At 38.7% G+C, this 26,658-nt stretch overlaps 1 protein-coding gene across 3 annotated transcripts in view; it reads left to right on the top strand.

Moving 5' to 3' along the window:
* SNX25 (sorting nexin 25) overlaps positions 1-26,658 on the top strand; it is an 80,090-nt gene that overhangs the window by 28,992 nt on the left and 24,440 nt on the right. For all 3 annotated transcript variants that reach the window (XM_084519182.1, XM_084519183.1, XM_084519184.1), the window contains exons 4-9: positions 1,519-1,691; positions 2,560-2,746; positions 7,344-7,414; positions 15,656-15,846; positions 22,807-22,938; positions 24,524-24,799. In XM_084519182.1, the coding sequence (XP_084375308.1) occupies positions 1,519-1,691; positions 2,560-2,746; positions 7,344-7,414; positions 15,656-15,846; positions 22,807-22,938; positions 24,524-24,799 (1,030 nt within the window). The remainder of the gene's footprint in view (positions 1-1,518; positions 1,692-2,559; positions 2,747-7,343; positions 7,415-15,655; positions 15,847-22,806; positions 22,939-24,523; positions 24,800-26,658) is intronic.

Below are 26,658 nucleotides of genomic sequence, written 5' to 3' on the forward strand. Positions count from 1 at the left end.
AAGGAATTTTGGTTTTCCTCCATCCATTTAGTATCCAGTATCCAGCTGGCTTGTTGGTGAGCGAGTGCATGCTCATGGATGCCTTCCCCAGCAGGCTCAGGGTTCTGGCTGAGAGTTATCTCCAGCCCCTTCTTCAAGCTGAGAAGGTCAGGATCTGCCTCCACTGAAGGCTGGCAAGATGGACCCTGACTCTGAGGCACTCAAGACAATGGAGGAAAACTGATTCTGGTCCCAGGCTTGTTCCCTGCTTATTATTATTATTATTAAATCCACGGTGGTTATTAGTATAAAAGCTGCATATTCCAGCCTCAAGCTGCTGATCAAAGGACTCAACTTTAGACAAGCTCTCCCATCCTTTCTCTGAACGGCTCTGTAATCTCTGCGTGCCTCAGGTGCTCGGGTTCAAACAAACGGGAAATCTATGATTTGGTGGAGAGGTGACTGCTAAAATTGGGAGGTACAGGTTTAGTCCCATCTCAGTGAGCAGTGCCTGAAATCCCTGTAAGGGCCTATTACCCCTCTCAGGTGGGCGTGCTGCCCGCAAGGGTATTGCCCCAAAAGTGGGGCTGCACACACCCTGATCCCCTGCAGCTTCCTGCTTTCCATTTACACACTGTATACGCTCCACTGACACTGTTAATGATGTGCTCAGTTCCCATTTGCAGACCTGCTGAGGTGACTTGTTTGGCTGTGTCTTTGCTCTTTGGGAGTCACTTCTTCCTTTGTTTGCCAACCTGATAGCACAGTCTCTCTGTGGTGTTTTTTTGTTTTGCTTTTTTTAGTTAATCCTCTTACTTAGTTTCTCACTTACACTGTGGATGGATGTTAATACCAAGTCTGTTACTATCAAGGCATCTTGCACAGAGCAATTTGATGCAGTCTGCAGGTAGCAAGTTGAAAATTGATGTTTTAGGAAATCCAAGTCAAACATGTAAAATAAATCAAATAAAAAGTATTTACTTTTTGCCAGTAACAAAGGAAAGATCTGTACCTTCGTTATCTAGCAGCCAGACCTGTTTCTCAAACTGGAAGTGATCCCAAATACTCTGTTCGAGTCTATAATTAGTTTGCTGTACAAGAAAGTATTACTTTTTGAGTTCGTCCTGTCAATTTTTTTTGAGAAACTAAACAAGATTTCATTGTAAGATCAATGAGGGAACAAATTATTTTTATTTTTTAATTCAGAGAAACTCTTATTTCTCTCCAACTGTTGGGCTTTTTCTATTTGATACAGTTTTAAAATACTGTATTTCTATTTTGGTGGGTGAAAACACTGACAGGACAAATTAATTTGGAAATGTGTCTGAATATATTTTTTTTAAAAGCAGAATTTGAAAAAATGCACATGGATTAAAGTGTTTCTTTACTGATTTTTTTTTTTTTAACCTGATGATGGATTTTGCATGTTTTGGATGTTTTCAGAAATAGTGGCTAGTCATAACACAAGTACTATGTAAGCTCTCTCTCTCTCTCTCTCTCCCTCTCTCTCTTTTCTATTTTTTATTTTCCCTTTCTTAGGCAGGAAGATCCACCGAGACCTTTCTTGCTGCATCCGTGCTTGAGGAGCTCTGATGAAGAAGTAAGATTCCTGCAAAAATGTTCTCAAATTCTGGTGTATTGTCTCCTGCCCTCAAAGGATATCCAGTCTGTCAGCTTGCGCATAGTCCTTGCAGAAATCCTTGCAACAAAAGGTAGAGCAAAGATCAGAGATGATTAACCATTTGCACCTGTACAGTATTAGTAATTACAGACATCTTTCTGTATGTCTTGATACTATGTTTATAAATCCTGAAACTTAATTTACTGTGTTGACCAGTAAGACACTTTGTTTTTAAAAGTAAGCATATACTTACCTGATTGTACTGACTTGATGCCAGGCTGTTTAGCATCTTTCAGGATAAAACCCAACTTTATGCATTCCTTTCTTTTATTTTTGTCACAGGGGAACCCTTTTGCTATCTTTAGTGGCACAGTTTTTATTGATTATATGAATAATTCTGACCTGTTCTGCTTTATTCAGACACACAGAATCCATAGATTTAAGGATTTGATTATAATTGTATCATGATACCAGATTTTTTTTTAGTCATTGATTTATCCAGTATTTTTTTATTGAGGATTTTCTGTTTTGCTTTCTTATCAGATACCCTTTAATCAGATTATAAATACACAAACAATTTTTTATGTAATTGAAGTCAAATTCAGAAGTTATGAAGTCTCAAGTATATTATGCAGTTCAGTTCACTTTTAATTTTCATTTGTAAAGGCTGTAATGTCATAATGTCTGAGACACGGAGCAGAAAGAATAAAAAGATTTGAAATTTCCCAAATAGAGCTCAGCTTTGTCAATGTACTTCAATTTGTGCAATAGTACAGTTTTATCAAGAAGAAAGGTATGCGCAGTCTCAAACGTACTATGTAGTCCAGAAGACTGGTTTGAGATTTTTTTAAAAATATTTTTTTGTATTCATTCTTGCCTTTTATCTGCGATATTCTCTCAAAGGACATCAGTTATTCTTCAACATAAGGATTTTGTTTTAAAATATTTTTCCTCTCCAGTACTTAAACCAGTGGTGGAACTGCTGAGTGATCCAGATTATATCAACCAAACGCTACTCAGCCAGCTGGAGTACAGAGAACAGATGAATGAACATCAGAAGAAAGACTACACATATGCTCCTTCTTATGAGGAGTTCATCAAGCTCATTAACAGCAGCTCCGATGTTGAGTTCCTGAAACAACTGAGGTATTTGATGCTGTAGCTTATTTAAAACTAAACATGCTTCTTCTGCCAGCCCATTACTGGGAATTAACTGTGTTTTTTATTTTTAAATTCAAATTTAGTTTTCTTTTTCTTTTGGTGAAGTGGAGACAGTAAAGATGATAAGCCACAGCATTAATTAAATCTGTAATATAGTTGACTTCTCAGTTTGGTGGTAGAACATTTTTTTTTTGAATTCCACTTAGCTGATGGTAGGTGGTATACTGGAGGTCACTGTATTGTTGAAAGGCATACCAGGCATTTTTTTACAGCTTGCCTCAGTGGAGTTAGATAAAATAGTATGTTGCATTTCCACTGCTGTGTGATATCTCCTTCATGAAGTATATCTGGGGACTGTAGAGGTCTGTTGTCTGAACCGTAGTGACACTGGTCATTCAGAGCAGTTTGCTGTGATTCTGTGATGTGGAAAGAAAAGTTTGAGCTCCAGCACACTTTACCACTGACTTAGAGGTTTTCCTGGACTGTGGCAGGGAGGTGTTTCCCAATTGCACCCTTTTTAAACATGTCAGTGAAGTTTGAAGAATTGCTTAAAGACCCAAAGAAAACCTACTCCTACTTAGCACAAATGTGTTTCATTTTACTGTTTCCTAGAACAAACAGTACCTGCTCACTTTCCTGCTAGCTTTCCCTCCCCCTCACAAAAGTCAACAGCTAATTTTCTTCCAACTTCCATTGTGACGTAGGATGCCCACGTGTTTCTTTAGCCCGCTTGCCCAAGTACAAGATGATGTTTATGCTTGCCTTATCTTTATGGGTGAGCTGCTTCTCCTGTGATTTCTGATGCAAGAGGATAAAGAACAAGTGAGTGGAAACAGACAGCAGGGATGCTATTCTGGCAGAATTTCTGTGTTGACTTGGTTCTGTTGAGCACATCAAAGCTTCAGAGGACTGCTGAACACATTTTCAGAGTGTTGGTCCTAATCTGTTGCCACTAACCAGAACTGATATTTTTCTTCTTCCCTGACTCCCTTCAATTGCTGCCACAATGCTTCCTAAATGGCTGCAGCAGCATCTGAGAGACACAAGCACATCAATTCCATTTGGTGAGCTGAGGGCCATCTGTTGTGACCCAGACCTTTTATTAGACTCAGCTTGGTCAGGCCAAGTGATGGTGTACCAGGATGGACTATGTGGGCTGCATAAATAACTTCTTTCTCTTCTTTCCCTTGATTCTGAAACCACTTGCATTTCTGATACAGGAAAATGCACTTAGGTGATAGTGAAATGATTTTGTTGCTTGGCTACTTATTGCTTATCTGCTGTAAAATTTGCTCTTTACTCTGGGCCAGTGTGCCTTTACTGAGAGCAGAAATTAGTCTCTATTAGACTCTGTCTAAAACCTAATTGACATCATATTTATTAGCATAATCACACTAATGGATCTGCTTGTTTCAAAAGAAACCCAGCTCTTCTGTTGTTGTTGTTCAGGCACATTAATGTTCAATGTGCTCTCTTTTTAGCTGATAGGTCACCTTAAACTGTGCTCCCTAATATGAGGTAGCATATTTGCTTTATGAAAATAGCGTGGTTTTGGCTGCACTTAAGTTTTTGCTTTCTAGTCTGTGGAGTCCAACTGCTATTGTCTTAAGATGTGTTCTTCTACAACCAGTGTAATGTTGATCATTGGATTAATGTTGATTACATGGAATATTTAAAAAAAGAAAAAAAAGAAATCTGTTCGTTTCAAAGGGAAAAACAGTTTTTGATTTTGGGGCTGTGCTCTTCCTCTGCTGTGTAGAGCCAGTCCCTATAAAATCAGTTAAGGGGAGTGTTCCTCTGCAGGGAGGAGGAGCTCCTGTTCTGTTTGCCCTCCAGCACTATGGGAGCACTTGGAGATGGGTCAACTGCAGGCATCTCTAAGTTAGGTAGTGTACTTCACAAAGCTTTTGTGATGTAACAGTGAAAGTTTGCAGATTGATGTCAAGGAAGCCAAACAGTGGTCTCTATATTGATGAACAAAATAAATTGTATTTTATATGAACAAATTAATATTTTGGCTTGTAATTCACAACAATGAAGCACAGGAAAAATCTATAAAGAAAGAATTAAAGAGAATCACTTAATAACTGAATATTGAAAGGGACCCACAAAGATCTCCAAGTCCAACTCCTGACTCTACACAGGGCAACTTAAGAATTAAATCATGCATTTCAGAGCAACTAAATAAGGTATACTGCATTTAGCATAGAGGAACATGGTTAGATTCTGCTGGAGTAATGGGAATGGGAAGGATGCTTCCAGTTCTCTTCCTACAATAAATAAATTACTGGCACATTGTACTTAGTATCTAACTGGGAAACCTGTCTATTCTGGGTAATGGTATTCTATTGATCAAAAATTCTCTTTCCTGGTTTTACTTGAAAATCATTTTTCAGCACCTGTTCTAAGCTGGTACATGGCATTTATGAATGTTCAGCCTCTTTCTATTACTCCTAATGTTGCCACGTAACATCTTGATAAAGAACAGATTTAAGTAGGAACAATTTTCTGTGTAGGCTTAGCCTTGAGGAAATTTATCCCAAGGCTCTACAGTTGCTGGGAAACTCAATATTTCTTTCAAACATCCCTGCCATGCTTTATCTTTAAAGATGGATTTAATTACTGCCTATTTAGTAAAATAAACATAAAATGTGTTGTTGGATCAAACAGTCTGTGAGCTCAAGCTCCTGGGTGCCCTCTAATATGTGCAGGTGACGTTACAGCACAGGAGTCCCAGCAGGCATCTTTTCAGGCTGATTTCATTAGCAGAGTTTTGCTAATCTCTTGTGATCGGAACCAGGTATTTGTTATTGGTATAGGGAAGAATTCTCAGAAACCTACTAGAATCACGATGAACCTATGAGTGAAGGGTTTTGTGGCCAGGAGATCAGAAAGGAGTGGGAGGCTGTGTGTGGTGGACGTCCTTGTAAACAGGTGTGCCAGCTTTCTGCCTTGCAAATGGCTTGCCCTAAACAGCTATCAACAGTACCAGGATTTTCTGAATCTTATTTTCTCTTCTTGGTTGGAAGCATTGCCTTGAAGAAATACTGCGTTGATTTTCTGCATTGCTTGCATGGATTTTGTTTTTGGAACTTATTTAAGTGATACAATAACTATTTATCATTAATTTGGAGACCATTTTGAATTCACAGCTCTTTAATGTCTTTACTGGGCCTCTAAATTTTGGTAGTTTAAGCCCTTATCAGAATTTTTCTCTATCTGTGGTAACATCCCTTCTATTCTTATAAGGAACATTTGGAGAGCTGATGTCTGTTTTCATAAGAAGTCATTTGCTGAGTTTTTTGAGGAGCTGTTTTGTAATTTTTTTCATTTATACCTTTGCTTTTTGAAAATTTGTCTTTGGTTTTTGTATTTTCCAAATGAGTACAAGGGAATGCTGTATGGTTATCTACGAACTTCATTCAAATCCCCCCCTTCTAATGTTTAACTTAATTGTTGTCATGAAGTGAGGCAGAGTTTAATCCTTTTTTTTAATCAAGTTTCCACAAAACATGTTGTCCCTATTTCTTTCAAGAGAGTTGTATGGTGAAATTTCACCTTCATTTCCCCTCTGATTTAAGTTAGCATGGATAAATTGGAAGGCTGCTACAAATGAGGAAGAAAAGCTGAATTCAAGGGGTATGAAACAAATTCACTTGGCTATCAGAAGACTGGAGATGAGACTTGATGAGTTAACATCACAGAGTAAATAGCAATAAGGAAATAAATAGTAGATAGTTTTCATTCTGCTTTAAATTTCAGCATTATATATTTTATCAGTTATTTATTAGTATAGCAGCCAAAGGTCGCTATATGATTCATGGCAAGAGACCATTATCTCTGGTGTAGCACATCATCTTTTACTCAAGATATGAGGGAAAGAAATGAACAAGACAAAGAACAGAGGGAGGAGATCAGAGTGGGAAGTTAGCAGTAATGTGCACGTGGGCCTGTGACTGGTCGAGTTTGTCATATACTGCTCACTTTTTGAAAGTAAAATTAACCCATGACATTTAAAAACTCCAAAGCTGTTTACTCACCCAGCATCGTGGGGTGAGTGGCAGCTAGATATTCAGAGCAAACCTGCAGGGAGAGAGGGTGGTGGTCTGGCGACCCAAAGTCACATTTGTGCCGTGTGTTCATTGCATGCGTTAGGTGGGACCTTAACAGACAGCTCGTTGGTCTTGAACTGAATCCCCATCCTAGTTTCCTACAGGACATTTAGATTTCCTTCTTGTGTTCAGGAGCATGCCTTCACGTTGTGTTCGCTGAATGGTATTAGCTGTACTGTGGCAGCAGTTAAGAGAAGGGGGCACTATTATTATTAGCTAGAAGTTTTCCATTCAAGACAAGCTTTTTCCCTGCTCTACTCTGTGTGCACTGCTTCTCGACTGCATATGTACTGCGAAATGGCTCAGTTTCCAGATGAGGTGTTTTGTATTTTATGGATTCTTAAGTATGCTGTACTTTGAAGAACACATTGTAAAAATAAATAAATTAATAAAATATTAACAGGATGTTTTTTTTTTTTTTTCTTCTCTCTTCCTCCTGTGCCCTTATCCCCTACTGTTTTTAAAACTAGGTATCAGATTGTAGTGGAAATAGTTCAGGCAACCACAATCAGCAATTTTCCCCAAGTGAAGAAGCAGAAAGGTAAGAATCCATTTTGGTACTGGTCACATCTGTTGTTTTCATTTTGGAAATCTATTTGAACTCCAGAAATACATATGCAATCAGTTTGTGGGGGATTTTGGGACAGATTTGAAGAATGCTATGCTTTTAGTATTTCAGTTCTGTTTCATTTGTCTGATTCTTCTCCACACTCCTGTGGTGTAAGTATTTTTCCCCCACCCCTCCCACCACTACCTTCAGCTAAGCTGATGGATTGAATCGAAAGGTCATATGTGATGCTTTTATTTTCAGAACATTCTGCATCTTGGATTTCTGGCACTGCAGATTCTTATGCTAAGAATCTTTCTTTTTAATACAATTCATTTTCTGAAGTCTGTCTATTCTCCTTTCAAAACACAGAATAAGGAATGATGCAGCATAATTGTCAGTCAGACTTTATTTTGACTCTTCCTTGTATTATGTTTTTGTGTTGTAACACAGAGTGCTCTTAAATCCTTCTGCACTATTTTGGCAACTGCTGCCTTTTGAAATACACAAGCACTTGCATTTTACATTTGTACTTACGTTTAGTTTATATACTCATTTTTGTGATATATTTCTCACAATGTATCGGAACTGTGGTATGTTTTCAACAGATTATATTGATGGCAAAAGTATCAAACCAAATTTTTGCTTGGACAGATAATTTAAGGTATACAAAACCATTATAAAAAGCAATGGTCAATATAAGTTGATTTGCTTGTAAACACATCTAAAAGGTCTTGCTTTTAGTTCTTTATGTCACACTTTTGGAAGTGATTCAGGTGTAATAAAAAATGCTGAAACAGAGAAAATAAGCACCCCTTATTGGTGGGGGGCACACTAATTTTCAGTCTGAAGAGTTTGGTACTTTATTTTGGTGCTTAAATTTCTGAAAGTACAGGGTTTGTCAATGCTGATACATGTTTCTTGTACATCCTAAAATAGAACTAGATATATGTTCCTTTAGGATATATTGGCTTGCCAAACTGAGGTAAAAGTAAACAGTTTTTGCTCAAGCGTACATTACAGAAAGAGAAATACTGACGTTTTTTAGAAGAAAGTTAATTTAATGGAAAGTTGGCTTCATAAAATAATAAAATGAAATGGAAGTTAACTGAGTAGAGTTAACAAAAGCAATCAATCTTGCTAAGCCTATATTTCCATTTGTGCTATCATTAGTCTTTGTTGTGACAAGAATTGATTTAGGGAATATTTTTATGCAGTTTAGGTTCCTACAATTAATTACTGATGCTCTTCTCTGTCTCACTGGAGTTTATCCACTCAACTATCCACTGTTCTAAACTGTGAACAGAAGAGGTTTTTCTGAAGCTACAAGTGCCTGACTCTCCAGGATGGATATGAAAAGGCTAGTGCTATTCATTCTGCCAGAGTAGACCTAGTTTCTTTTATTCTGTGGTGAAGATGGTTCTGCATTTTTATGGCCTCTTGAATTTTCTTTTGGATTTTTTCTTTTTTAAATACAGGTAAAATTTCAGTAGCTGATGCACTGAAGTGTTGTGTTTGGGCATTGACTTTCATTATAGTTTAGTCCTGTGGCAGACTTGTATGTGATTTAAGAGCTCAGCTGATGACAGATGACTGCTGCTGGCTGTTTTAGCTAGCGGGGCTATAGAGGTTAGTCATTTTATTTATTAAACACCTAATAATTATTCAACACTGGATATTAGACTGTGAGATATTAGGAAAAATTTCTCTACTGTGGGGGTGGTTAAACACTGGAACAAGCTTCCTAGTGAGGTGGTTGATGCTCCATGCCTTGTCAGTGTTCAGAAGGCATGTGGATGATGCCCTTAATAATATTCTTTAACTTTTGGTTAGCCCTGAAGTGGTCAGGCAGTTGGACTCAATGGTCTTTGAAGGTCCCTTCCAAAAGAACCTTTCTATAAATAGTGTGCCTGAAGAAAGTGGTGATCTGTTTTGTTTGATATATGTTGAACATTATGTTCAGCACTGTCCTACAATACAGTCCTATTATAATTCACACACATTTAAGGCAGATTTCTCATCTTTCAGTTTCTCCACTAGGGCTTTCATCTACCAAAATTTTTAGTCTCAGTTTCTGTATAGTAAACTGTAAGAGGAACCATCAATCTGTAGCAGGCTAAAATCTAATCCTGAAGGGTTTTTGTGTCTTGTTTTTTCTTGAAGGAGATAGGAACATTTTTCCTGATGTGATAATGAATCTGAATTTTAGGAAGAAAAGTTTAAGGAAAAAAAAAAGCTGTGCTGCCTTCCTTGAAAATAAAAATACACATACAGAGAGCTAACACACCTCTGTGCGGATTACAAAAGATGTTTGAACGCTTCTAGAATACACCACCACAAAAATAATGTCACCATTTTGTATTTGCCTTTCTTAATGCCACATCATACCACTATCCTGCAACAGCTAGGTTTCATGGTGAATAACTAAACAGAAGCTTTATGCAAAATGAAAGTGTTTGCACAGTCCCATTTTCCTTTTTAAAAATCTGTTCCCTCGATACCTGCTGAATATGTGTAAATTGTGTAAGTGTGGGTGGTCAGTGTATGAGCATCTCCCCTTTCCTACTAGTAAATCAGCCTTTCGTGTCATGGACATCTCTTGGCTTTCATTCCATCCTGGTGATAGATAGTCTTACAATCTATTCCCATTTGCTGATGGCAAAATTGTGTTGTGAGAGTGTAGCCTGGGTGTTGACCTCCACTCCACAACAGGCTCTGCCCAGCCTGCTATCCTGTGTCAGAGTGCAAGAGTAGAGCAAGTATAGCATAATATGTACAAAAACATTGCCTTGACTGCCATCAGTTTGAGGCATGGGACTTTCCTGGGGCAGTGCTTTTCATAGGAAAAGGTACAGCAACAACCATGTGAAGCAGGTAGTGTAGCATGAGCAGCCAGTACTCTGCAGCAGTGAGTGCTTAGCTACTATCCAAATAAAGCTGATGCTGTGCAAGTGCATGACTAGCAAGTGTGCCTGAGCAGTAGTGTGTACCCATGATGTTGAGTGAGGAGACATAGTTAAGTCTCTTGAAACTAACCAAAAAAATTTTAGTTTATAAAAAAGATCAGCTGTATATTATTTAAGGGTGAGTAGCCTGAGGGCTGGGTTACAGACTGGTAAAGCTGTTAAAGCCCTCTAATATGAGCAAAAAGTCCTTTAAATACTTCTGAACATCATTGTCTTCTAGTGAAAAATGGCATGTTATAGGGTCTTTTTTCTTTTCAGATTTCTATCTCTTGAGTCTTCTGGCATGTGAGCCTAGAAGAGCAAAGGAAAACGTACAAAAGCATCTGATTCATTTTAAGCAGTAAGTTTTGCATTTGACTCCCTGAGAGAGTCAAATGTCTTAAAAGGTTGAGACAAAATAATGTGAGGGGTTATGAGTATGATGCCTGTTGTGGATGGATGATATAACTTCTGTGTCCATGAGAATTGCTTTTGGTCATTGCTAAAGCCGAATGATAAGAAACCACGTGTAGCATTAATGTTTGCAGAGGTGTTGACAGTTTATTTTTGGAGTTGTGCAGGCCACTGTAAATAGAAGCTGTTATCTTGCATGCTGGCACTGCACTACCTCCCTCATTTACACTTGCCCAAAACTGCTGAATCTTTTAGCATACAGGCATCTGCTTTATTTCTTCTAACTGACTTTCTACATACCTTCTTCTAAAACTGTCAGGGTCATTCCAGCAGTGACTGGAGGAGGAGGCTTGCTTTTCACTCATCCTTGTTTCTGCCTAGTGATATTTTTGGACTGTGCTCTTTTGTACAATCCGACTGTGCTCTGGTTGGAAGAAAAATAGCTTCTGAAAAACAAAAACTCAACCCTCTCTTCACCTTGTCTTTTGATAAGGATTGATCTCTTGGAAGTACCAAATCAAATTTGAGCTAAATTTTAGGATTTTTTTTTTTTTTTTTAAAAAAAGCTGCATCTTTAATGTTACGAAATACTACAAATGCTTATCTGAAAATTCTTTTACCGTATTCTAGTAAAGCTGTTTTTTTTTAAGAGGATCAATCTGTAGGCAATTGTGGCATGCGCAGGAGAGGGCTTGAGCTTCTGAAATGTAGACCAGCTCTTAATTTTTCAGAAGAAAAAGTTTCAATAACAATCATGAATTAACTACAAAAATAAGTTGCTGCAGTAGTTTGATGTTTGTTGTAATGTAATTACACTAGTTCTAATGTTCAGCAGACGGATCTTTGTTTCTTCTCTCACTGATGCTGTATTACAGGATCCTACAGGGACCCCTTTTCACTAGATGCTTTTTAAAACAGTAGCAATAACAACACAAAAACAGAAACCAGACAAAACCTCTTAAAGTCATGTACTTGTCTTAGGCCAAAACCGAGCAAACATCACACCAGACTGTTGCCAACACTGAGTGGAGTTATTTGACTTACCCTCTACTTTTCTTTGCCCTCCACTTTTTATGTGACAGCATGAGCAGCAACCATCCTTGGATGATGGGATAGAACTGTTTTTTAGGCACCGCACTGTAATTGACCACAGGACATTCCTGTTGAGAAAATTGTTCCTTTTCAAGCAGGGGTTGTGAGACAGATTGAATAAGCGGCCATTCCTGTAGGAAGAAGTCTGCTGTGTTATAGTAGATTTCTCCTGCTGAGCATTCCCACTATACATCTAGATATTTGCTTCTGTAAGTGGAGCTGAAGACCTGTACAGAAACAGAGCTGTCTGGGGGTAGACTTTTTGTGAACTGTAGCTCTGAAAGATCAGCTGTAGAAAGAGACTTTTCTTTTAGAAACAGATTCCAAACTAACTTTGTTGAGTGGGTTGTGATGTGTGGGTTTTGTCAAGGTGATAATTTAGAATGAAGTAAAATGGATACTTCCACATTCCAGTTCATTACAGGTGCCATCCAACTTAATTATGACAAACCTAGATGACTTCCCACCACCCCCATCCTCCACACAAGAATAAACATGCATACACAATTATTTTTGCATAGCGTGTTGGCAGTGTTGAAAGAGCTGCAGTTGTGCTTGCATGTACGTGTGGAGCAAATCCTCTACTCAGCACTGGTGAGGCTGCACCTAGAGTACCTTTGTCCAGTTCTGGGCCCCCACGTACAGGAGAGACCTAAACTTACTGGAAGGAGTCTGAACCTTGGACCATTTGTATTTTTAATATTTTCCAGTGTCAGCTGAATTATACAGGGAGGAAGAATGTGAACCTTGCTTCTTGTTCTTTGCAGGTTGTGCTTCTGAAAGGAAGGCCGTCAGTGAAATACTGAAAAATGGCCTATCCAAAAGCTGTAAAGTGTGGTTAAAAAAATATGTGTTCAAAGGATGCATTTCCTATCTTTACACAGTGATGGAACAGTGTCTGTCTTAGTAGTATGTAGCTGTTCCTCTTTCCTTTGTTGGTGTTTACTGAAGGGTATGCAAGTAAATGCAAGCCTCTTCTGTAACATTCCGGTTTTATTTGGCTTATGCAATGGTACGTGAATGTAGAGAACAGCTTATATACTGATTCTCAGAAATGGCAAAAAGGGTCTTATTTGTACTTCAGTACTTTGGTGATGGGGTCAGGAAAGAATACATTAAAAATAAAGTTGGCTTTATAGCTTAAAATGCATTTTGGTAGGGCTTAATATGAAAAAAAAACAAAAACAAAACAAAACACAACAGTTTAGATATGAAAATCGGAGAATTTTCAAAAACCTTGAAATACCAAAAGATGAGCAATGATGTTCCTGGCCTTCCCCAGCTTACACGAAACTGTGCCTTCTGATTTCTGCTAGCTTATTTTCCTGCTGTGGAACAGGGAAGTCATGTTCAGTGTTTATTGTGCATCCAGCCCGTCTCTCTTGTTCTGCAGCATGTTAGCACAGTATTGGCAGGAATGCTACTCATGAGCCTCCTGGTTTTTATTTGCGAAGGGACTTCACTGCCAGGCTCTTGTGGTGACCAGGCAGTCCCCTTTGTTCCTGGCGCAGGAGCAGGCTGGCAGAGCGATCTTCATCTCTCTGCCCCACGTGTTTCTGACGTGGAGTGGCTCTTTATGGGTGTAAAGATGTTTTTCAAGGATCTTTGCGAAGAAAGTAATTAATCACAGGAAGCAGTTGGGGCGTAGGGCTTGTTAATCTTTCCTGGACACCTTCTGCAATCACAGGATGATAAGACTTAAAGTGAAGTAGACACGATGACTTCTGCATGTTTTATTATTTATTTATTTGTTTATTTACAACTCCGAACCTTTGGAAAGTGTGGGTTTTCAAGCCCCAGCAATCAGTCAGCTCTGCGGAGTAATAGCTATGGCTGCAGAGGAATAAGGGAGCAAGATGTATTAGCCCAGCTCAGACAGAGGAGACGAGTGTGTGGGTGTATGTACCGTATCGGCATCATAGCTGCAAGGAGAGGTGAGACAGATCTGGGCAAAGTGTTTTGGTGTCAGATCTACACTTGTCTGTATGAATGTATTTTGAACCCAAAGTATTTAACCTATTCTGAGAAGTGTGAACTTACAGAAACCACCTTGGAGTCAGGTACAGGAGGGGAAGTGTTTGATCTTCATCTTCTACTCTAAACTGCTGTTCACGTATTTGTATTAATCTTCAATATTTTACATTGAGGGGGAGAGCTGTTTTGTACTTACAGTCTTTCCCTGCCTTTTGTTTCCTTGCCTTTCCTTTTCTCTCAGTAATACTGGTACCTCTGGTCAGGGAACTGAAACACTAAATTAAATGCTCTATTGACTTCCCTGTGGAGATAACATGCCAGGAAAACAGATGGCTTATTTTTTTTCACGGTAAACTCATTTTATCTTTTGCTTCAGTGAATATTATCTCTGTAGTTCACTATTACATGGCAGCTCAGATGCAAATGATACTTATCCAATAAAACACTAACAGTCCTTGAATCAGGAAGCTTCCATACCAACATACACGAATACATGCAGCGAATAAAGTAAGATTAAAAATACATTAAAAGGTTTTGGGAGGATATCTGTGTTCATATTACATTCAGGAAGCTCCATATACCTTGAGTTGTCCTTCAGTATATGAGTGAAAAAATTTGAGTCACATGCAGTATTTATATATGGCTTCAAGGGGAAAATAAAAGGTTGCAAAGAATCTTGAAAGATACCTCAGTGTATTAGAAATGTATTTCAAATACCTGTTTGAAGTCATACCAAAGAGATTTCCTTTTGCTATGTATGCATTCACAAACCTAGCTGCACAGTTGTTCTTTTCCAGCAAGTGTCCTGGAAATGGAATGCTGTTTTCATCCCCATTGTTTTACTGGTGCTTGGTGTTTTAAAACGTAGAATAGATCTCTATCATTTATCTCTGAGCAGTCAATTAATCCTGCACTGAGTACAAGCCAGGTACTTTGCTACAGAGCTCTAGTTGCAGTCTGCAAAAGTGGGATTTTTTTCATTGAACAAAAGTATAATAAAATTAGTGTAGAAACATGAATCAATTTCACCCTGCAGATACAAAACAGGCATGATTTCAACATACTAGGATTTTATCTGCTTTATCTACTCCTTTATTTTTTTTTAAGGCCCTATTGAATAACTAACGAAGCTGGAATGTAGAGTATACAATCATCATACCTTTTATTACCAAGTCTTATTCAGCTGTTTGTCTTTCTCATGTACTTTACTACTTCACATTATTGTTCAGTCTTGCTGTGGCGTGGTACGATTTTTCTTAGCCATCTCACTATTTTGATTGGGCTTCAGTAGATGTTACCTGAGGGAGAGTTTGGTTGTTGTACTGTTCGCATCAAGCTCAAGAAATTCAGATTTACAAATCAGGTGCATGGGAATATGAAATGCTGGGCTGGAGCAAACTGAGTCCAGTCTCTAATGACTCTAAGTAGTCAATGTTATGTTCATTCAGTGAGGTACGTAAACTATCAGCTCCACTATGGCTGCAGGTAACATCCTAATGCAATTACAACCTGTAGTAACTTTTAGATCTGTGTCTTGTAACAAGCTATGGCAAGAGAGCTGGAGGGGAATCAGCATTCAATGGACATTTGAATATGGATTTTTTCCTGAACTGTTTTATATAAGCGCTTGAGGTATCACAGGAGAATATTTCAAAATCATCCTCATTTCAAACACAGACTTTACAACATCTGTACTCACGTGCACAGTTGATTCCTGAATGACAAATACAGTGATCAGGCAGGTCGCAGAGGCGTTGGTAAGAAGATGTTTTTGTTACAAAAGATGGTCTTTGGTTTGCTGTATTCTCAGATTCAAAAGGAAAAGAAACTGCAGCAATGAAAGCTGACCTGCTGAGAGCTCGCAACGTGAAGAGGTATATTAATCAGCTGACAGTGGCAAAGAAGCAATGTGAGAAGAGAATAAGGCTCCTGGGAGGGCCTGCTTATGATCAACAGGAAGATGGCGTTTCTGATGAAGGTGGTGCCCCTCAGAGTCAGAAGGTATGAACTGAATAACATTTATGTTGTCTGAAGGTCATTGTAAACATGTTAGTTTGTATTAACCCCACCGTCATTAACCTCCTTTCCCCCTGGAGCCAAGTGTAAATTAATTGCTGCATATTTTATTTATCTTGGGAAATAAACACTGTAGTGCCTGGGAAGACTACTGATGGTTCGGGGTGGAATATTGCTAAATGTGGAACTTCACAAAGGATTGGGTGGCTTATAAGCGTGTGTAATTTTGCAGGCATATTGCACACAGGGAGTTGATAAGGTCAGGGTAGCAACTTTCTTTCTAAAAAGATTGCCGACATATGTGCAATGTTTCTTTGCCTCCTTGTATTTACTGTAGGAAATACCTGTAGGTTTTGTAATACTGAGTTACTCAAAAGCAAACACTTACTTCTGGAAGGCAACTGGCAAAATTAAGGGCAGTCACTGCAGAACAGCTCTGTTAGAGCTGTTGACTGAATGCTGATTCTCCACATCACTCTACTCTGGGATTGAAAAAAACATAACTGCTGTTGTATTAGTCAGCAGCTACAAAAATAAAATCATGGCTAATTGTCCGTGCTAAACTTTGTTTAGTTGCTTCCTTGTGTAATTTACTCTGTCCCCTTTGGGCAAAGCACAACAATTTGTGTATTCCAATTAGAAGATTTTATCTTTTTTGTATAGGTAGAAAAAAAAAGTTATTTCTTTATGTAGGGATCTTTCAGTTTTGTTACATCCTTATAATAATTGTAACTTAGTGGCACACATCTCTGTACTTTTTCTTGTGTTTCTCAATATTTATGTTCTTTTTGTTGTGTGACCTGAAAGAGAGCTGTTTCCCTGCTCCCTCCCCCTTTCATTTGTCCTTAAAGCACGACCTCAGATGGCATGCCATACATTGTGCCGAGGCAGCCTGGATCTGTTTCCTCAAGTTGAATGTAGCCAGTAGTGCCAATGAGAAAAGGACAAAGAGAAGCATGTGGCAGAACTGCATGGGCTGCTTATGCTACCGTGTAGACACCTTTCAGTGCCTGCTGAGATGTTACGTACCTTCCAGGGTAGATATATGGTGACAAACGATTGTTCAGGGTTGGGTAATAAAGCTGCATTGAGTAGGGGCGTTCACTGTACTGGTGGTGGAAATTATGGGATCTGGATCTAGTGCTGCTCTGAGGTTTGGATGTGTTTCTATAAAGAAACCCTAGAACCTCCCAAAGTAGTAAATAGGGAATTTGCTTCTTTATTCTTTTATTCCCAACTCTGTGGGATGAGGAAAGAGGCTCAAGGTGGCTGGTTGAGAGACAGAGGCCACAATGGCCTTCTCTGAGCACAGAGGAAAGCCCAGGGCTTGGCTGTGGAAGGGAGGCTTTCTCCACTGTCATTTCTTCCAATCCACTGCCTGTTTTCCAGCAGCTGCTGTCTGAGCTCTTCAAGGCTGCCAGTGATACTTTTGATGCTGACCCCTTCTACGTGGGCAGTATTGATCAAATACTTGGGCTTTTCACAGCAAAAAGGGTTTAGGAGATAAGCTAATGTGGATATGCTGCTGCTGGAGGACAATCACTGCTCTTTGGAGTCTGGGTGTGCCAGCTTGCTGTTAGGCCAGTGCTTAACCTGCAGAGTAGCCAGCTTGTGCAGCAGAAACTGCAAGTTTGCCTTTTTTTAACGTATATGAAATAGGTCAGAAACAGGCATTTACTGATAGTGGGTTTGGATTATTATTTTATCGAAGTGTTGTACAGAAGTTTGAATGCATTAGTAACTTTGGGGAATTTTTGGTACTAATTGAGCAAAGGACAAATGGACTAGTGGCCTAACCGTGTGTTTTGGTTGCATTTCTGCATCCTATGGAAAGCTTCCCCTTGTGGTTGCAGGGCAGTAATAGCATTGCTGGTAAGTCTTTAATGTGTGTTCTCATTGTGGTCTTAAATTTGGAGATGGATTATTTGGAGCTGTCAGCGTTCTCCAGTTACAGATTAAAGAAACAAAAAAGATGTGATTTGAAATATTTTTTTAATTCCTTTTACAGCAAAAGGTAATTGAAAAACAGTGTTGGTTTTCTCTTCGATAAGTATGTAAAAGTCTTGGGATTGCATAGATTTTGCGTGTTTCAATTAGCTCGTTATCCTTAATGTGTAAATTATAACCAAATGTTAACAAAACAAACAAACAAACAAACAAAAACCACAAACAAACCCAGCTACCATCTGAATCTGATTTCCATCATTAGCTCTGATACTGATTTATACTCTGCCCTGGGTGTCAGATTTGCTTCCAGAAAAAAATGCAGTTTTAATTAGTGTAAAATATAAATCATCTCTTCTAATCTGCTCCTGGTCAGTGCAGTTTTAGTTCTTTTTCTTGGAAACTGTACCTGCACAGTACTGCAGTAAGTTAATTGAGTTCTTCTTGTCTGTGTTCATTTAGCAAATGATTTGTTTGGTCTGTTGTGTTCTGTACAACATCCAAACCACAGCATCTGTGATGCTCAATGTGTGGAGCTGCAGTATCTCCTTAGTGTAGCCATTCTGTGAACCATCAGTGGTAAAAGGAGCTCTGAGCGATCTGATCCTTGACTAGCTGTGAAATAGCGAGGAAAATTCCACCCAGAAACCATCTGAAAGCTTTCTGAGGCAGAGGCAGTCTGTGTTCCTAACTCTGCCGTCAAGGACTAGGCTGAAACTCCTGCAGAAGAGCCTGCTGCCACCACAGTCCTTGGACAAATGCCGACTTAACTGGTGATTGATCAGATTTTCTCTGCGATGTGAAGCAGAATTCCCCTGATCCGACTCTGTGGAGCAGTTATCAGCTGCTAGAGTTACTCATTATATGCAAATGTGGTTGTAGTGAATGGGAACGCAGTCTGTTGCACAGGAATATGGTACACTGCATCTGTGCCATAACTGGTGCATAAATGAGCCCTTCCAAATTAAATAGTTGGTTTATGTTCATCTCCAGAGAGGTGTTGTGACTGTCCAGCCAGTGAAAGACTTGAGGGAGCTGCCAAGACCAAGTCTCTGTACTTTAGAGGTCCAGGAACAAAATTGTTCTGTTTGCTTTGTTGGGGATGCTGGTCAAAACACCTGCTGGAAAATACATTTCTAACCCCTTCCAAGTACTTGGCAAAGCCTTTCACCAGCTGTGGCATGTTAGTTACTTTGCTGCTGGAGCAGGGAATGGATGTGGCTGCTGTAAAGCTGCTGTTTTTCCACCAACGCAGAAACTGCTCTTGAGTTAAAAGGACTCAAAGGGTTGCTGCTGAGGCTGGTAATTCTAAGATTGTATCTGCTAACTGGCTATTAGATTTGAGGGTGCACACATGCCCTAATGCACGTGCGTGTGCCAACATAGTTTAATGCTTCGTACTCTAATCCAGGATAATACCGAGTCATAAATCAGTCACTGAGGATAGCAAAGTAGCACGGGATCTTGGTCTTTAAATCAGAGAAGGAAGACTATCCTGCAGAATCCTTCCTTGATCGTATGCATCTTAGGATGTCTTACAGCTTCAAACCTGAACAAGTCTTTTGTCTTTGCTATCACTGACCTCTTAATAAGGTTTGTAGTCCAACATTTGTAATCTATTTGGTAATTGCAGAGTAATCTAGCTTTAAAACAAGCAAAGGCCTAAAAAGAGTTTGTGAGGTTTCATTTCTGTGGGAAAAAGATGTATAAATGCTCTTCTGTGCATTTTTTTACGTTTTGTTAAAATAGTTTGCAAGGTAACTATGCAGAAGATTGAGTTAGAGCACTGTTAGGTGCCAGCACTTTCAGTACCATGGGATGCCTGTGCAGTGAGCCCTGGGGTAGGGAAGGGATGGCTGCATTTACCTTGCTCCCTGCCCAGCACTTACTCACAGATGCTTTTAAGAAGCGTTGTTTGTTAACTGTCCTCCTTGCTGGCAGCCTCTGTGGGGATACCAAGGTCCTACCAAGGTAGGCGAAGAGACCACGGTGACCTCTCACTCAAAAAGCGATGGCGTGTGCCATCACTTTAAGCCTCCTTTAAGGTAATTGTAGAGTGAAGTATAGAGTACAATGATGTACAGCAAAAACAGCTAAACCACAGACTAGTCTGAATTGCCATCTCTATGTTCCTCTTTTTCACAGACTGACATTCTCTGTTATTACAGTAAGCCTGGTTTCAGCAAATCTGTCTCTGTGTTGTTCAGGGAGGATGTTCAAGGAGTGAACTCTGAAGGACAGATGTTTGTTTTATTCATGTACCTGAAGAGCTCTTAAGCTCAGAGCAAGCCAAGTCCAGATGGTATTGGTATGGTGAAGGATGCAGAGGAGGAATGGCACATGACTACCACTGAGGAACTTTGAAGATGAAAATGAGCTTTTCAACTGAGACCAACAGAATTTATTTAAACGCTGCTCAAAATTTGGAGGAGCTGTTTCAGCCAAAAATAGCTGGCTACAGTTTTTAAAGAGCCTTCTTTAGCTTGGCTTATTAAAAAAAATGACTTGTATCAGTAATTGGGCACGTGAATGTGCAGCTTGACTTCAGCAAACAATTTTTCTTAAATTTGAATCAGTGGTTTGGGTCTCAGATGTTAAGCTTAGGAAAATGCATGGCTTTTCCAGAGAGTTATGTTGATACATGGCCTGAATTGCATTACTAGCTATTGGAAGACCCACGTTAGAGAAATTATTTATATCTTAATCTCTCTTGGAATTTATCTTGTTCAGGACCAAAATGTCTTAACTGTGAAATGTAAAGTCACAAGAAGCTAAGATTCATTAGCCCCAGGGTTCAGGGACAAGCTTTTCTTTACAAAGAAAGAGATGCCAGTTGGTTGGTGGCCATGAGATGTGCAAAATATTCATTTTGTTCAATATGGGAAGATCTGTTTACTTTGCTGGCGAAATGCTTTGTTTTCAGGAGTTTTCATCAAAGAAGGGAAAGGCCTGGATTCACAAGAATAGTAGAGGAGGAGAAAGGGATAATGGCTTCTCAATTTCTGTCATCACTGTTGAATGGAGCTGGCCACCTAACACCCTAGCTGCCAGGGTAACAAAATGTAATTGAGATACACCTCGAAGCTGTATGGCCTGTGGTGTGGAAACTGCTGGTGCTGCTGTTTGTTTGAATCAAGCAAAAAATAGATTGGCCCTCTTTCAGCTTGGCTCCTCTGCCTCATGGGAATGTTGGATGTTGCGGTTTTGGCAATTTAATTTCATGAATGACTTTAAATGTCACCTCAGACCTTTGCAATGTAGTCATACCTTTTGGAAAGAAAATGTTGAACCATATCTGGTAGCAGGGTAGATGCGTTTATCTTGTAAATTCTTTATACTCACTTTTTTTTTTTCTTTAATATTGTTTTTAAGAAACAACACTTCTCTAACTGTAGAAGGTCTGTGCAGTTGAATTTAGTCCATGTGTTTCTGGGATGCATAGTGCTCTGTGGGCACATCAATTGAGGAGATTTTCCCCGTAAGAAATGGGAAGAAGCTTGAGAGGTAAAGGCAAGGAGTTAGACCTTGCTTTATGTTTGGAGACAAGGGGATTAAAATAATTCCTGACTGTAGTAGGCAAAGCAATTGCAAGAACTCCTTTACTGTCCTCTGAATGGATGTGTTATGTCAAGGAGTAATGCTGTGCCTTAACACAAGTTCTTAGCAGAAGTTGAGAAAAGACATTATCATCTCATTTATTAGACTGGATCAGATGCTGAGTCTCAGTGCACCAGGATGCTGTGCTGAAATAAAAAGCATAACTTCCAAGTTGACACTTTTTTTTTTTTTTTTTTTTTTTAACCCTGGAAGCAAAATACTCTAAATCTACATTGTGGTTGATCTAAAGTGTTACCTTATGCAATGTGAACATTCAGGTAGATAAAAAATATTCTCCTGACAACATAGGAAAAAAATAATAATTAGACAAAGGGGATAGACATTTGAGAAGTCTTTTTTATTTTAGAATAAAATGTAAAATAATTGCTGTTATAAAGTACAGATGGCATGTACATAGGGGATGGTAAGTACTGGTCAGAGTAATATGAAGGAATTACTCAGAGTAGTTTGAATCTGTTGGAAACATAAATTATTTATTTTATAAATATTAACTTGTATGAATTCTAATGCAAGATTGAACAAAGCCTTTGGGCTCGGAAAAAAGAACATAGTTTTATCTGAAAAAGGTTCGTGTTGCAGGGGATGTGTGATGCAGAAGCTGACCAGTTGAATGTGATGCCAAGAAATGAGATGAGCTGCTTGGGTTGTGCTGTGTTTGTTACATATTTTACGTTGTATATTTTAATGTGACTTCAAAATAATGTTGATGAACACAAATGTTTTAGGAATACAGTGAGAAACTGGGGTCTGTGGTAAATGTATCTGCATGTTTGAAATGAGTGTTCAAAATTTAAAAGAACATCTTGGAAGAAATGTTTTTGAGAAGACATTAATTTGAGATTTAGTGTCTGTGAGTAATTGAAGTATTGTTCATGTAATGATGTGAGGAAAAGGCATTTTGGGATTATTCTGGGCCTTCTGAAGACAGACTTGCCTAAGAATGTCACTTTGAAACCGAATTGTTGCATGTACAAACCTCCCATTGGGTTGATAGGTGTTGCTTTTAGGCATGAAAACTGGGGAGTTGACTTCACGTTTGGGAAGAAAGCTCATTGTTCTTCCTTAAAATTAAGGGGTGGTGGCTTACATTGGCCTTTCTCCAAATCCACAGAATTGGTATTTTGACTTGTAAGCAGCAAAGAAAGAATGTAAATCTTTCAGAGCAGATGAGCAAACCACTTCAGTTGTCTTTTTCTGGTTTGTTTTCTGTGTGTATACAGCTAAAACCTGTGGGCAGGTAGGGGGAAGACTTCAAGTTCTTGGGAAGTTCACCTCAGAAACTTAGTTTTGTTGCCTGAGTAGTGTGCATCAATGATGAAGAGCTGCTGTTGAGTGCCAGTCGGTTATTTTCCTAAGTTTTACACTTGTTTTTCTTTTCTTCAGATTCTTCAGTTTGAAGAAATTTTGGCCAATCCTTCATACCGAGAGCACTTTCGAGTCTATATGGAAAGGATGGACAAGATGGCTTTGATTGGTCTTTGGGAGTCTGTGGAGTGCCTGAAGAGTGCTAACAAGGTGGGAAAATTTGCAAGTCCACGTGTCCTGGACATTAGCTTCTTGTTTGTAAAATGGCAGTACCATGGGGTGGGTACTGAGCAATTTAGGTAGCTTTGATTTGTTATTTTTTTTTAAGCTTCTTAATGTTTGGAGATAATATGGCAATTAAAAATTCTCCCAGCCCAATTTTGATACAAATAGCTAAGTTACTCCAGTAATGCCACTCTGCTGTTAAAGGGAAGAAAAAAATACTACCTTGTAATTTGTGCTCAAATAAAGAAGGAATGAGAACCCTGAAACAGGGATAGGAAATATCATTGCAAGAATTATCCAGGAGCAATGGTGCAGAGCAAGTATGTAGAGGACTTGCTATTTGTTAGCACTGGGAAGGTTTTTTTTTTTTGAAAACTTCCAGGATTCACACTAAAGTGAAATGTGAATTTCACTATTAAGTATGTTTTTTTTTTTTTTTTTTTTTAATTCACTGTCATTTCATTACACTCCTATTTAAAAACATTCTAGTCAGCTGGAAAACACAAATAACATCCTGTAACCAAAGCAGCAAATTGTAGAGCATGAGTAGTGAACCGTTAATAGGATCTGTGGAAATGACTAACAACCAACTCAGAAAGTGTTCATAAAATGGCTTTGTTAGGCACCGTGAAGAGAGTTGTATAAATTAGTTTTGATTTGCAAACTGCTCGTGATTAGAAAAGATGCTATAAAGCATTTTATGACCTTTCAGCTATGAATCCTCTGCTCATTTTCAGATGAATATTTATAGTGTCTTTATTCAAGATTTCCCATTGCTTTAGAAAGTCTCCAACATACCTTAATTACATTGCACTGTGGAACTTAAGGATTGTCCTCTGCTGCAGAAGCAGCTTTGATTTTAAAAATAAATAAATAAAAGGCGAGCAAGCATATTCTGCTATACTAAGGGAGTGGCTAAAACTTCTTTAATTTGGGTCAGTTTAGAGATGCTAATTTAGAGAGATGATCATAGGCTGTGCTGCATTACTTCCTCTCTTTCCTGCTTGTTAATGAGAAGTTCAACCTTGTGTGCTGTTCTGTGCTCAGTGGAAATACCTGGCCTCCTGTTCTGGTAAATGTCTCTCTGGTGTACTTTCCTCTCTTCCTTTTTTTTTTTTTTTTCCTTCCCTCTCCAGAACTAATTGGTCACGTCTAAATTGGGAGAGTTGACTCTATCCAGCGGAAGACAGGAGAGCTGATGCAGCTGAACTCTACTGTCTGAACTTAAAACAGTGACCAGACTCTCACTTCAGCACTTTTTTTTTTATTTTTATTTTTTTAAATACATGCATATGGGACATAATTCTAAAATCAATGGGTGTGGAAGCTTTGATAATTTTAGACCACAGCTGTTTCTGCGCTTAACAAATATCAGTGTTGTGAAATTGACTGCTTTGCATAGGTGCACAGGCAGAGCGCTTGATCTCAGTGAGAGGTTCACAGATGTGTGCTCATACATGAAATTAACTTGGTCATCCTTCAAATTATGCACCTGCATCCTGAGCCATCCCAGTATTTTTTAACATTATTTATTACTCTCTTCTCCCTCCTCTCTCTCCTTGCTTTGTAGGCTGAAATACCTCAACTGGTGAGTGAAATTTATCAGAACTTTTTTGTGGAAAGCAGAGAAATACCTGTGGAAAAATCACTTTATAAAGAAATACAGCAAAGTCTAGTGGGCAATAAAGGCATTGAAGTATTCTACAGAATTCAGGCAGATGTTTATGAAACTCTAAAGGACAGATACTACCCCTCATTCATTGTCAGTGATTTATATGAGAGATTGATCAAGAAGGAAGAAGAAAGAAGTTCTTTGCAACTGACTCCTGAGGACAAAGATGAGGCGGTGAGTCACATGGACAGTTTCTTTCACTGCTTCTTACAATCTGAAGATGACCCTGCATAAAGTGTGTAGAAGCACCTTCTGTCCTTGAGCTTTGGGATTCTTTTATTTTTTTCTAATGTATTTATAAATAACATCACTTTTGTAGTTTCGTCAGGTAAACCTGGTATGTTCCCAGTCCATTTGAAACAAAATGGTACAAAATGGCTGACTACTTAAACTTCAAATTAGTTAAAAATATAATTTCATGTTTCTAAGCCTTTTGTCTTCCTTATGTTTCATTTTGCTTCTAAGTATCAGAGAAAGCAACATACCTCATACAAACTCAATTACATTTCAATTGAAGGAAATCTCACTGGTTAGGTAGATTTGTCTTGGACACTCTCTGTTCCTGTCCCCTCTGCGTGTGCTAGGTACTAAATAGGTAATAAAAGTTGCAAAAAAAGGAGAAAAAGTAATGCAATAGATAGAATCTTTGTGCTTTTTATTAATTTATGAAATAAATTAATAGGCTATCTTGGAAGATTAAACTGATTAAAATGCCACTGGACCTGGAAATACTAAAAAAGAGCATTCAAAATGTCATAAGCAATAATCCAGTGGTCACTCCCTTGGGGCAAGTATTTTCAGAGGGTTCTCTAAATCAGTCAGGTTGGGGGAACTTGTTACTTTTATCCTAGAACACTTTGACAAGGGCATCTCTCAGACTAGCGAACATCTTTCATTCAGGCTGCCACTTCAGATCAGCGTTAATGTCTTCATTTTACACATGGACTTGCTCGGAACACGGTGAAGTATGAGTTTGTCTAAATCTGAATCTCAATGAAAAAAATGGGAGCAGAATCCAGAGGATTTCTGTCAACCTAAGCATTTACAAACTATTATTTCAAAACCGGAGGCTTTTCATACTTACTCTTTAAATACGACGTCTGTTTCTTTAGATGAGCTGCTATAGTCTCTGTAGTTCTCATGTCAGCAAATCTTCAAAGATGAGCTGTTGTAAATAAATCACTTCCCATACAGATTTTCAGAGTTTCCTCAGTTTTTCATTGTTCATTTCTCCCTCTGTTCCTTTCCTTGATAAAAGATTTAAGACATGTTTTCTTTTCTTATTGCTGACCCAGCAATGTTTTGGGGGTGGTAGGTACTTCAAAAATTTCCCTTCCTTTTGTTTCCAGTCACTGGGACTGCAGAAAAACACTGTTGCTCTTTTTGCCCAGAACGTTCTAACTACTGAGCTCTGTACTTTTATTCTTTTCTTGTATTTTGTTCAGCCTAACAGTAATAACCATTCTCCAAGAAAAACTGACACGATGCTTTAGGACTTCCTGACAGTCTTCTGTCAGATAACGTTTACTACAGCTGCTGAAAAATTAGATTTTTGACATCAGCATCATCTGTGCTTCCTCTTGGTGTTAGGTTAAATGTGTGTCAGATTTGAAGGCTGCATTTGTGGTGAAACCTTGAAGACTAAAATGCTGCCATTCTGGCCTGTATGGTAAAGGTTTTTCTGCATTCTTTTACTCACAAATTAAGCATGAAGCTGCATATACTGTTAGAGCATCTCTCTCTACTAAGAGTAATCCTAATGGCTCTGCGTCAGGCTTCGGGGTCTTGGAGGTGAAAATAAATTATATCAAAGCCTTCCTTCTGAAGCTTCCAGTGGGCTTTTAAATGTGGCTCAAAATGCACTGCTAGCTAGTAGCCTCTTTTTTTTTTTTAACCAATGTATAGGAAACCATAGCTGAGAAATGTCGTGTGTCAGGAGGGAGCTGCATATGGTTAGTAGATACTGGTTGTTTTCATGTTGTTTTGGGTTTTGATAGTCTAAGTCCACTCTTCCTGGGTCATTATGGGCATTG

The sequence above is a fragment of the Aythya ferina genome, assembly GCF_964211825.1.
Source record: "Aythya ferina genome assembly, chromosome: 4".
NCBI classification, from domain to species: domain Eukaryota; kingdom Metazoa; phylum Chordata; class Aves; order Anseriformes; family Anatidae; genus Aythya; species Aythya ferina.